The sequence below is a fragment of the Nicotiana tabacum genome, chromosome 22 (genome assembly GCF_000715075.1).
Source record: "Nicotiana tabacum cultivar K326 chromosome 22, ASM71507v2, whole genome shotgun sequence".
Classification (NCBI taxonomy): Eukaryota; Viridiplantae; Streptophyta; class Magnoliopsida; order Solanales; family Solanaceae; genus Nicotiana; species Nicotiana tabacum.
In genome coordinates, this window is record NC_134101.1 from 44,453,411 (window position 1) to 44,466,551 (window position 13,141).

The following is a 13,141-nucleotide window of genomic DNA, read 5'->3' on the forward strand; positions in this document are numbered from 1 at the left end:
TAAAAATGATATTACTAAACGTAAACAGCATCACTAAAAGACAACAGAGTAAAAAAGGCAGATCGAGAACACACTCCAATTTCTTGAAAATAGATAGAGAGACAGTCCATTCAACTACTACTACTACTGCCAAAAATAGTGAAGCCTAGTTAAAGGAGAATAGTATCTTCCTAAACCACTTGCCTAAAGAAAGTTAGCAAACTGTACTTCAATTTGGCAAGCCAACAATATGACCACCGCATTGAGCACCTTAGTTGTCGAACAATGTTATATCACTGTCATTGTCATCATTAAAGAAAATATAGCCTACATCAATTGTTCTCTGCCAGAGTCCTACTATGAAACTGATTAATAGTAGCAGCATCTGGTACACTTTCAAATACATCATTTTTCGCATAACAAACTAAACAATCACTGAAAAATTCTTCATTAAATTTTTTGCACATTTCATTCTTGATGTTTCTCACCCAAGAGAAGGATCTTTCAACACTTGGACCAGCATCGAGAAGAATCAAAGTCAACTTCAAAAGCAAATAAACAAGTGGCCATGTTAAATCCAATTTTGTTTCAACCAACGCCTTGAAAAGATCACCAAGTCCCTTCAAGTTTGAGAACCTATTGTCAGATTGTCGCATGTAAACAATGTAATCATCAAGCTTGCTACTGAGTTCTTGAAACTTGTTGTCACCAAATTCATTTGGATAATATTTTGCTAATCTCATTATCTTGTCCTTGTCATAATTAGCAAAAGAATTTACTGGACTCAGACTAGCAATACCAAGAAGTAAATCATTATTCACTGTATCAAAGCACCTGTCAAGCTCCTGCAACTGCGAATCAATAGTAGCATCAAAAACTTCCACACGCAAGTGATGTGAATATGTGACGGTAGAGACCTTGCACTTCAACCTTCTAGGTAAAACATAAAGATCGTCCATTTTAGGAATTAAAATGTCATGTTTGACACAAAATGAAGAGACGTCATCCATCAGATGTTTCCATTCACCATCTCTCATCATTTGAAATTGTCTCTTTGTCGTGCCAACAAGTTTCATCGCATTTACAATTTCTTGATCTTTTTTTTGTAAAACTATGTCCAACTCCTTTGTGATCACCAGTACTTTCAACATAAAATGCAGCATATAAATGATTGTAGATCTCCAGAAGATCTTCTGCCCATATTCTCTCAGGAGAGCGTAAACTTGCAATAACTTCTAATACATGAACAACTGATGAAAATATAGTAATGACGCTAAGCAATGCTTTAAAATGAGATTCCAAAGGAGCATCACCTAATCTTTCAAACTCATACTTCTGACTGGAGTCTCGCCAAGTCAGAACTTTACCAAAATTAAGCAATTCTTTCAATTTTTCATCTTGATTTTCTTGTGAAATAGTTTGGCGCTCAAAAGAAGCTCCTATCACATTCAGCATAAAAGTGAGTATAGCAAAAAATCGACCAACATCACATTGTCTTTTAGCAACGGTTACAAATGTGAAATGTAGTGGTTGGGAAAAGCAATGAGTGCAATTCGCCGACGGGTTATCTTGCAAAATCAATGTCTTAAGACCATTGATCTCTCTTTGCATGTTAGTATCTCCATTATAACCTTGTGCACGCATCTTAGATATACTCAATGAGTAACCCATAAGCAAAGAATCTACTTTTTCTTTCATAGATTGTGCAGATTGATCAATAACTTGAATAATACCAATGAAACGTTCCATCAGAATACCCTTTTTGTCAACATACCGCAAAATAGTTGTCACTTCTTACTCATCACAGACACCCTCCCATTTATCGACTAATAATCTAAAATAATCTCCACTTAAGTCTTCAACAATGGTTTTAATAGTTTCCTTTGCACAAGCATTCACAATGTCTTTCAGGAAACTTGGGGCAATCATGGTTCGATGCATTTCAGCATTTTCTAGTATAACTCTTCCCACATCATGAACAATGTGATGCCCGTAAAATTGCAAAAGCGCCTCAAAATTACCTTCTCTTTCCAAAAGTTTTTTCTCTTCATCGGCCAAAAATGACCATCCATGTTTTAAAATGAACCTTGCGACATCAATTGAAGTATTTAAGAGAATTAGATACTCACTTTTGGCTTTCTCAGAGTCATTATAATTAGCTAAGTTCAAAAGAGCAAAATGACTGAAATCAGTATCACTATGATCTTCTGGAGATGGTGGTAAATTTGCTAATGTAGAGCTGGAGTTAAAACTGGATGAGGCCGATCTAATCCAATTCTCGTTATATTTATCCATCTCGACAGTAACTTCCTAGAAAATAGGAGTTCAATCATTCAGACAACTATTTCAAAGATATTCATCAATCACATTTGATAATGAATAATTCAAAGACTTATTTCAAAATATTCAAATTTAATAGTACAATTTATTATCAACAATAAACCACTAAATGAGTAATTCGTTGCTCCTAGTTGTGTATACGGCTTCTTCCTTGCCATATCTTTGACATCATTTAAAATACTAAAACAATTCAAGTCCTTTTAGCTTTCAACCACTCTTTTCGGATTTTTCATAAAATAACAGGTAATAATTGTATGATTTTTGTACAAAAGAATAACCCGATTCACCCTAGAGTTCTACCAAGAGGGAAAAATAGGATAATATTGTTTACAAAAGTTCATGCATTCAGAGATAAAAAAAAAAATAAACTTGCAGTTGACTAAACACAACCTACCAACTCAAAGAAAAAAAACCCTCTAAAGATAGAGAAACTATAAAAAAAAATACTCGACATTTTCCAGTAATTGAAAAACAGAATTACTTTACCAAGAATCGGAATGTAGACTAAACGAGCAAGCAGAATTACAGTACCAAATCGAGCTAGGTGGCTGAAGAAGTAGTACTTCTCTTTGCTGCTTCCCCACCGTTGTGGACTACTTTTGCTTGTTTCTTTGCTTTTTTCCAATTGACTAGGGTTTTATTCCATCCTCTATTCTCCCACTCTCTTTTTTCTTTCTTTTCCCCTTTTCTTACTTACTCCGTTTTTGTAAATTGTTTTGACTTGACTCTTGAGTAGTGCATCAAAACCCTTAATTGATGCGAAGTGAAATTGAAGCTGCTTCAGAAGTGATACCTTGGGCTTGCATAGTAGTACATGTAAGTTAAGTTAGTTAAATAGGCAAGGGAGTTATAGTTCAGGTTAAGTGCAAATGAGTCACATACTAGTTTAAGTATAACTTTGAGGTATTTATACATTAGTCCTGTTAGATATTAATTTTAATTACTTATAGTCCAATAGAGTTTGTTATGCTAGCTTGTCTTTCAGCTGATAGTGGAAGCATATACCCCTCTGTATTCAGACACTAAAATTATCAATTGAAGAATTATCATTTATTTTCTAAGTCTTCTTCTTCTTAGCTCTAGATTTTCTATTGAAACCCTAGTTGTCGCAACAGTGGTATCAGAGCAATTCTTCGACTCTGTGGATAAATATTAACGGAGATGAATGAAGTGATGAATATGCTGCAGAAGATGTCTATTGATATGTCCAGCTTCGTATCTAGACAGAACTAGCTTGAAGCTAACCACGAATAAAGCTGTATAAATCAGGAAGAAGCTCTGAGCGAAATTAGAGAGGTACTCAACGAGGTCATTCATGGAGGCAAGAAACCTGAACGAGACAAGAATGTGAGCTGCACTGGAGAGGAGTTGTATTCTCCAAACGATAAACCCTTCGAGTTTGGTGAGTTAGCTACCCCCTCCACCGCCGGAATTAGCGATTCTATAGGGGTCAGTAGGAATGTGGTGTCAACTACTTTCCCTATTATTAATGAATCAATACAAGCATCGCGACTCCCTCAACAAGCTGGTTCTAGCCACTCTTCCTCAATACCAATTATCGACAGACTTATTGCCCCAAACAACCAATTCCAATCACCCATGAACTAACCCACACCATTTCACACCCAAAGCTTTCAGCCAACTCCCTCATCACTAATGAGAACTAACCAGATTCCTCCACAACCCTATATTGGTCCACCTGACTTGAGCAGACCTTAACACACAAGCCAAAATCTGCTTCAAGGAACCTTCATCAATAACCAAATACTTTACCATTACCATGGCAATAACATGCCTTATCCTCCAGCTTATAACTCACCAAACACTCATATGCCACCTTCCTTATATCATCAACATCCTTATGTACCACAACCACCAACACTACCACCCTATCAAAACACACATGCAGTTAATACTCAACAAATAACCCATAATAACCATACTATTCCCTTACCTAGAATTCCATTCACCAAATACTCTAAAGTCGAATTTCCTAAATTTGATGGTGAGGATCTGAGAACCTGGCTGTATAAGGTAGACCAGTTCTTTGTTGATGAAGAAGTCACTATACAACAAAGAATGAAGTTGGTGTCCCTACATTTTGAAGGATATGCACTTTAATGGCACCTGGGTATATGAGGATTATAGGACAATTGCTATTGCCTAGCTGGGAGGAGTATATCTGGGCTATATGTGATAGCTTTGGTGCTGAGTACTCAGATCCAATGACAGAAATTATGAACATCAAGCATACAGGCACTGTAAAGGAATATCAAAAGGCTTTTGTTGGGGTAATGGCTAGACTAGATATCTCAGTAGAACATGCCATCAGCATTTTCCTGCATAATCTTAAGCCAGAGTTGAGTCATGTAGTTAAGGTGGGGAATCCAGACATCTTACCTCAAGCATACTACCTGGCCAGGCTCCATGAGGCCAGTTTTTCTACTTAAAGAAAGTCTATCAAGACCTCATAATCAGGAGTTTCTTGGAATAAAGGGCACAGCTCAGGGAATCTGCAAAGAAACAGTAACAATGTTCTCATGAGACCTATCACAACTAATCTAGAAATACAAAAAGAAGGAGACTCACTGATGCAGAAATGGAGGAAAAAAGAGCCCAAGGACTATGCTTCTTCTGTGATGAGAAGTATGTAGCAGGACACAAATGTCAAGCAAAAAGGCAGCTGTTTCCTTAGAATTAGAAGGTGTTGGAGTGATAGAAGAAGAATAACATGAGAAGGAGCCAATAGTGGAGGAAGAGGAAGAGAAAACAATGGCAGTGGAACCTCTGGAGAACTGTGCAATATCACTACAAGCCTTGAATGGAATAATGGGGTACCAGACACTAAGACTTAGAGGGTTTACAGAACAACAACATCTGGAGATATTCATAGACTGTGGATCCATACACAATTTTATAGATCAGGATACAACAAAGAGACTTGGGTGCAAGATTAGCAAAATAAAACCTCAATTAGTACAGGTTGCAGATGGAAGAGAAGTGCCAACATATAGCATATGCGAAGGATTCCAGTGGTTGAGGCAAGGAGCTGTGTTTCAGGATGACTTCTTAGTGTTTTCCATTGGAAAAAGTGATGTAGTTCTTGGTATCCAATGGTTATAACCCTTGGAGGACATCAAGTTCAATTTCAGAAAGTTGTTGATTGAATTTGAATACAAGGGGAAGTTGCTTATCTTAAAGGGAGTACAACCTAATTTCAAGACTGTTAAGGCTAAGTCACTAGAGAAAATGGTATTTGAGGGAACACAATTCTTCATGATTATGGTTCAGGAAGCAGAAGCTAAGGTTTCTAAGATAAAGGAGAGTAAGGTAGAAGAGCAACTTGTAAAAGTTAGAGAAGTGCTTGATAAATATGCAAAGGTTTTTGGGGAGCCAACCCAATTACCACCTTCCAAGGGGGGTTTTGAACATTACATTCCCCTATTAGAAGGCACAGCACCAGTAAATTCAAGACCCTACAGATACTCACCCCTCCAAAATGATGTCATTGAGGCTATGATTAACGAGATGCTGAACCAAGGAATTATCCAATACATTTCAAGTCCTTATGCATCACATGTAGTACTAGTGGGGAAAAAGAATGGCTCTTGGAGATTATATGTAGATTATAGAGCGTTAAACAAGGCAATTGTGAAGGATAAGTTCCAAATTCCAATCATAGAAGAGTTACTAGATGAACTAGGGGATCTCAGGTTTATTCTAAAATAGACTTAAGGGCAGGCTATCACCATATAAGAATGGCAACCTCAGATATCCCTAAAATAGCCTTCAAAACACACTTTGGTCATTATGAGTATTTGGTCATACCATTTGGCTTGACCAATGCACCCTCAATCTTCCAAAGACTGATGAACCACAACTTTCAGGATCACCTCAGAAAATTCATTCTAGTCTTTTTTGATGACATTTTGATCTTTAGCAGGAGTTTGAAGGAAGACATACAATATCTCAGGATGGCATTTCAATTACTTGTACAATATCAGATATTGGCCAAGAAGAGCAAGTGCGTCTTTGCTTCTAAAAGAGTAGAGTACCTAGGACATTATATCTCAGCACAAGGGGTGTCCATTGATCCCGGGAAAGTGGAAGCTGTGAGGTCCTCGTCTGAGCCACAGTCTATGACATAATTGAGAGGAATTTAGGGCGTTGTAGGGTACTACAGGAGGTTCATCAGGGTCTATGGGGTCATTAGCAAATCTCTCACTGACATGCTTAAAAAAGACAGCTTTGTATTGAATGAAGAGGCCAAAGAAGCTTTCAAACAACTTAAGAAGGCATTAACTACAACACCAGTCCTAACTCTCCCAGATTTTTCCCTAATGTTTGTGGTCGGGACTGATGCATGCAACATGGGCATTGATATTGTCTTAATGGAAAAAGGACACCCTATTACATTCCTTAGTAAGGGTCTCTCCAAAAGACATCAATCTTTGTCTGTTAATGAGAAGGAATTATTGGCTTTAGTGCTAGCTGTGAATAAATAGTCACAGTATCTAACGGGTAGACCCTTCATAGTAAAGACAGACCAAAAGGCTCTCAAGTTCATATTGAAGCAAAAGTTACACAAAGGAACTCAACTCAATTGGATCACTAAGCTCATGCAGTTTGACTTTGAGATTGAGTACAAGAAAGGGAAGGAAAATAAAGCAGATGATGCTTTATCAAGACTTCCTCTGGTCAAATTGGCTGCAATGACACTGTCAACTATGAAAACTAACCTATTGAAGTTGATAATGAAAATCTGGGATAATGATGAAGAATTAACAACATTAATTCAGGCATTAAAGGAGAAGGGAACTGAGATTACCAATTACACCTTCATCTGCGATCAACTAAGAAGGAAGGAAAGACTGGTAGTAGGTCCTGATAAACAACTGAGAAAGGATATACTACAGCTTTGGCATGACGCCCCAGCAGGAGGGCACTCGGGCATTGACAATACTTACAGAAGATTAACAACACTTTTCTGGTGGAAGGAAACGAGAGAAGAGGTTCAGAACTATGTGAAAACATGTGATATATGTCAAAGGCATAAATATGATAATGCTCCTTATCCTGGGCTATTGCAGCCTCTCAAGATTCGAGCAGCAGTATGGAGTAGTATAAGCATGGATTTCATAGAAGGGTTGCCTAAATCAAAGGGAAAAACTGTGATTTGGGTGGTGGTAGACAGACTCACAAAATATGCCTATTTCATTAGTCTTTCCCATCCTTACTCTGCTCATGATATAGCTAAACTCTTCATGGAAAATATTTACAAGCTGCATGGGGTGCCAAAAGACATTACCAGTGATAGAGATCCAATTTTTACCAGTAAGGTCTGACAGGAACTGTTCTCTATGATGGGAGTAACTTTGAACATATCTACTGCCTACCACCCCAAACAGATGACCAGACATAAGTGGTAAATAGATGTCTAGAGACTTATTTGAGGTGTTTTTGCTTAGACTTTCAGACTGATTGGGCTCAATTCCTGGTATCAGCTGAATGGTAGTATAACACCACCTTCCATATCTCAATTCAGAGTACACCTTGTGAGGCTTTATATATGTAAGTGGTGATTCAAGATTAGAAGAGATAGATATAAGTCTGCTGACTCGTGAATTAAAAGGATAACTACTAAGGTATCATCTTAAAAGAGCACAACAGAGGATGTTGGCTCAAGCCAACAAGCATATGTCTGATAGACAATTTAAAGAAGGAGATTGGATTTACCTAAAAATTCAACCATACAGACAAATTTTCATGTCGGATAAATATTTTTCTAAGTTATCTTCTAGATACTATGGACCTTACCAGGTCCTACAAAAGGTAGGAGTTGTAGCTTATTAACTGTCACTTCCTCCTCAACTTCTCCTACATCCAACCTTCCACGTCTCCCAACTCAAGTCCTACCATGAACTCCCAGCAACCATTTCTCATCCCTTAGTTATAGACCTGTCAAGCCCATATTGTCCACAACCTGAGAAGATTTTGGAGGTGTATGATTCAAAAAGGAAACAAGGCAGTAGCTCAAGTTTTAATCCAATGGAAGCAATTACCTGTAGAGTCTGCTACGTGGGAAGATTATCAAGCTCTGAAGATGCGCTTTCCTGCCTTTCTTCCGTGAGGACAAAGAAGATGTTAACAAGGGAGAACTGATGCGAAGTTAAATTGCAGTTGCTTCAAAAGTGATACCTTGGACTTGCGCAGTTGTACATGGAAGTTAAGTTAGTTAAATATGCAAGGGAGTTATAGTTCCGGTTAAGTGCAAATGAGCCCCATACTAGTTTAAGTATAAGTTTAAGGTATTTATACATTAGTCATGTTAGATGTTAATTTTAATTACTTATAGTCCAATAGAGTTAGTTATGCTAGTTTGTCTTTTAGCTGATAGTGTAAGCATATACCCCTTTGTATTCACACACTGGAATTATCAATTGAAAAATTATCATTTATTTTCTTAATCTTCTTCTTCTTAGCTCTAGATTTTCTCTTGAAACCCTAGCTGCCGCAACATTAATCCATTTCAAAAACACAAATTTTTCACTAAAATTAACTATTATAGCAAATTCAACAATTTTAAGTTTATCGCGGAGTAGCATTCTTCGTTCATTGCAAAGTAGAAGATGTGATTGAGGTAGTGCTCAAAAACAAAAATTTGGATATTATATTTGTTAAACCCTTAAAATGGATAACAATTAAATTTGTATGCGATTTAAAGGATATGTGGTTTAATTTAATATAAATGATCAAAGAACAGTAAATAGTTGAACTGAAATGAGATAAAACGATCAAACCAAAGTGACGTAGTAATTAAGCCTTGTATATTGAAGAACACTTAACACAATTGATGAGAGCCAAAGTAAATTTTATTGCGTGTTATGCAACAGTCCATAGAAAATGATGGGGTCCTCCTCTTTATATAGTAGAGGAGATCCAACCCCAATACAAGTCTAAATAAGGTAAAAATCTTTTCTTCCTTTTTTCCCACGAAAATAAGATCTGCAACCAATAGCGAGCGTGATTTGCACCGCAATACCCGTCTGATGGAGGATATTTTGGCTCCTCGTTTGCCTCCTTTAACCGCCTTTTCTTTACTCTCGATTCTTCATCTCACTCGAGCTTGATTTCCTTCGGGTTCAGCCGTGCTCGAGACCCGTTATATCATTCGTCCGTTCTTGGTTTCGATATGTAGGTGTCATAGGTCTCACCCGAGCCAGTAACTAGCAACATCGTTCCTCGTTTCATAACAGGAAATCGGGGTAACTCTATCCTCGATTTTACTCGTGTACAATGTTATATTTTAACAAATATATTTTTAATGGACATATTCAAGATAATTGAAATTTATAGTAAGGTTAGTGTTTATATACGATTCAGCCTTACTACATTAAAGAGATCATTCATAGTAGTATTTGATTTCAACATTTACTAGTTTAAAAAAATAATATTTTAATATGATACGACACAATTTAAATTTGAATGTGTTGAAGATAAAAATTTGGGCTTACCATTCAGCTGCAACTTTAGACAACGTCATCTGGTATCAATTCCCACCACTTTCTTTCAGTTTAAGTCCAATGAGTTTTTATCTTTTAACATGATTTGATGTGCAAAATAAATAGAATACACAATTGAAAGAATATTTTGTCAAAAGGATGTAATACAAATTGGATGCAGGTCTATATATGGGCGCGTGCTTGATATAAGTTCGCGAGTACTTTTGACTTCTCATACTCGCCAAAGTCTCTTAGAATTCTAGAGAACCAAGTTCATGATCTGACATAGGATAAAAGATACACATCAATAACATAGCAAAGTTTTTTCTTTACATCACTTGTCGTATATGGTGAATGAATAAAATGAATTCAGTGAAGCAGTCTCTTGAAGCACAAAAGGAAATTACTATATACATGGATATATATTACATAGATATATACATATTCACTGGAGTATCCCTCCCCTCTCCCAATATAGAAAAGGTAGAAAATCATATGTTTCAAATGCTTCCTCAAACCAAACAAATATTTAATTTCCATGTCACAATTTAAATTAGCATTGCTAAGATAAAATTAATTTATGTGGAACTATCATTAATAGTTGGATAGAATAATACACTTCCAATCGGTTCGAAGAGAAAAGGATATATACAGAACCATATATAAAGGTTCACTTCCCCCCTCCACGTATATTGGAGCGAGAACGAGCGATTTTTTTAAATATAGGACTGACTCACTCACCTAGTAATACGGTGGATTAATAACTTTAAACCGAGATGATGTAAAAGCTGAATGTTAGGAACGTGGAGGTGGCAGAGATGGAGATGGTGGATATGGTGCCGGAGGTTGAATTACAGTTCTATGGAGATGGTGGTGATTTAGACTGATGTGGTCGAGGTGGTGATACAGATTGAGGTGGTGGTGGCTTAAAATAATGCGGTCGAGGTGGAGGAAAACGATGTGGTGGTGGCTTAAAATGACGTGGTGGAGGTGGAGATGATCGAGGTGGTGGTGGTTTGTAATGGCGCGGAGGTGGTGGAGATAGTAATGGTGGAGGTGGTGATCTATATTTGGGAGGAAGTGGTGGGGATGGAGATGGAGGTGGAGGTGGAAATGGATATGGAGATGGAGACGGAGAGACAGACGGCGATGGAGGTGGAGGTGGAGGTGGAGATGATCGAGGCGGAGGCGGAGGCGGAGATGGAGACGGAGAAGGAGGTGGAGATGATCGAGGTGAAGGCGGAGACGGCGATGGAGGTGGAGGCGGCGGCGGAGATGGAGACGGAGAAGGAGGCATAGAAGGTGGGATCAAAGGAATTGGAGGCAGAGGTGAAAGTGGAGATAGAGATGGTGAAGCTGAAGGTGATGAAACCCGTAATGATTCGTAACTGTGTGGAGGTAATGAAATGGCATTTATGGATAGCACATAATCTAAAGATACACCAGCGGCTATAAAGCAAGAAGTTAAAGCAAAAACAACATGGAACCACAGGACAAAATATTGTGGGATTCTCATAGTTCTATGCTTATAACTTTGATTGTATTTAGCAAGGTTCAAGAAGGGGTTGGCTTTATATATGGAATATAATACTCCAGTAACAAAGGCATGGATGTTCGTTTAAAACTCTCAAACAATTCCTTATAAAACTAGTTTAATTGTCACTCATTTGATTCGTGTCTCCTTATAAATTCTTTCCTCTTTTTTTTTTTTTTGGTTATATGTATTCGACAGAGTAATTTGATTATTCTTTACCTTTTTTCCATTTAAAGAGACAGTAAAATAGCTTTAAAGTTTCATATATGTAGGCAAAGGCATTCTGTTAATCACATTGAAGGAATGAAAAGGCAGACCAATGTCTAATCAATTATCACTTCTCAGGATGCTCATTTTCTTTTTGTTTTATTTTCTTTAATTATGTGGGTCAAAAATGAAACATCTCTTACTATTAAGTGTGTTTAGCCTTAAAAATGGATAACAATTGAATTTATACACAGTTTTAAGAATATGTGGACTAATTCAATACAAGTTATTAATAGCATTAGATGAGCAAATTAAAGATGGGATAAATGGCCAAACCAGTAGTAAGACCGAGTTCGAGTTCGATTATGATCCAAACAATTAGCATATCTTCGATTTGGAACCAAACACCTATGAAGGGCTTTGAACAAAACTAAGAACTTAGAATAATCTTTAGAAGCAGAGGAAACAAATGTATATTGCCTCGATATGTGTGTTATAGTGTCCCTAATAAAGTTTTACCCCAAGTACAATTCTAAAATAGGTAAAAATCTTTCTTTTCGCTAATCACTGATCTACCGCTGATACGAGCCGGGATTCACGCCGTGATATCCCTTTTTTAATCGTGCGTGGTCGTTTAGTAATTCTCCCCGAGGTCTTGGAACTCAAACCGGACCCGGGGGCGTGGTCTCGATGGCTCCGAGGGCATGCGTTTTTCTCGGGCCTTGATGCGAGAAGCTCCTGGCTTCGATTTTAATTCCTTGCAGTCATGTCCTTACTTCGTTTGCCTCACCGGAAAATCGGGGTACTCATTGGCCTCGGTTTACCCGTATACAGATAGTCTCCTCATTTCTCAGAGAGTAGGTTTGCCAAAAAGATGGGAAACGATTCTCTGGTTCCTTCCTCTATACGTTACAACGAAGGAGCCGAAACGTCCCAGCAGTCGCGTCGTTCTGACTTCGGATACATGTCAATCATCGACTGGTTGCCCCCAAATGCGAAGTGTCGCCTACTTTCCTATAAAAGCTTCCATCATTTGTTCTTTTTCTACTTTTCGACTAAGCTTTTACCTTCGAGCTTCCCAGCCATCATCAATTCTTTCAAACCTTCATACTTTCATCTTTTGATCTTCAAATCTTCATAATAGTTCTTAGATTCTTGTCCAGGTGTTCTTAAATTCTTCATATCCCTATGTTCAGCCTTCAAACTTATTCTTACAAACCTCCATACTTCTTCTTCAAATCTTCCAAATCTTACCAGCCAACAATAAATAAAACTTCCAAGTGAGTTGCCCAACAGGTTGCCTCTTCATCTTCCCAACTGGTTGTTGGTACTAAGGCGGTCGATCCTGAAATAGTTGTCCTCGAGGCGGCTGCTCCCGACGTGGCTGTCACCGAGTCGGCAGCCGCCGAATCGGCTCTCGAGTCCCCTTTGAAAATATTTATTCCCGGGGGTTATTCTTTTGCGGATGACTTTAAGGTTGAGAAACCCTCGTCCAAGCAGGACCGGGGTGAAGGAGAATCAAGGTACATATGCTCCATGACCAAAGACGTACTTCCCGTGATCCGAGGGGACTTTAATT

General features: G+C 37.9%; 2 protein-coding genes across 2 annotated transcripts; both read right to left on the reverse strand.

Annotated features, from left to right (window-relative positions):
* Positions 1 to 311: 311 nt before the first annotated feature.
* On the reverse strand, positions 312 to 938 carry LOC107799544 (uncharacterized). The gene has a single exon (XM_075242826.1). It carries the CDS (start codon positions 936 to 938, stop codon positions 312 to 314), a length of 627 nt encoding a protein of 208 aa, XP_075098927.1.
* A 64-nt stretch (positions 939 to 1,002) lies between these two features.
* LOC142175824 (uncharacterized) lies at positions 1,003 to 1,728 on the reverse strand. The gene has a single exon (XM_075242827.1). The coding sequence runs from the start codon at positions 1,726 to 1,728 to the stop codon at positions 1,003 to 1,005; it is 726 nt and encodes a 241-aa protein (XP_075098928.1).
* Positions 1,729 to 13,141: the final 11,413 nt, after the last annotated feature.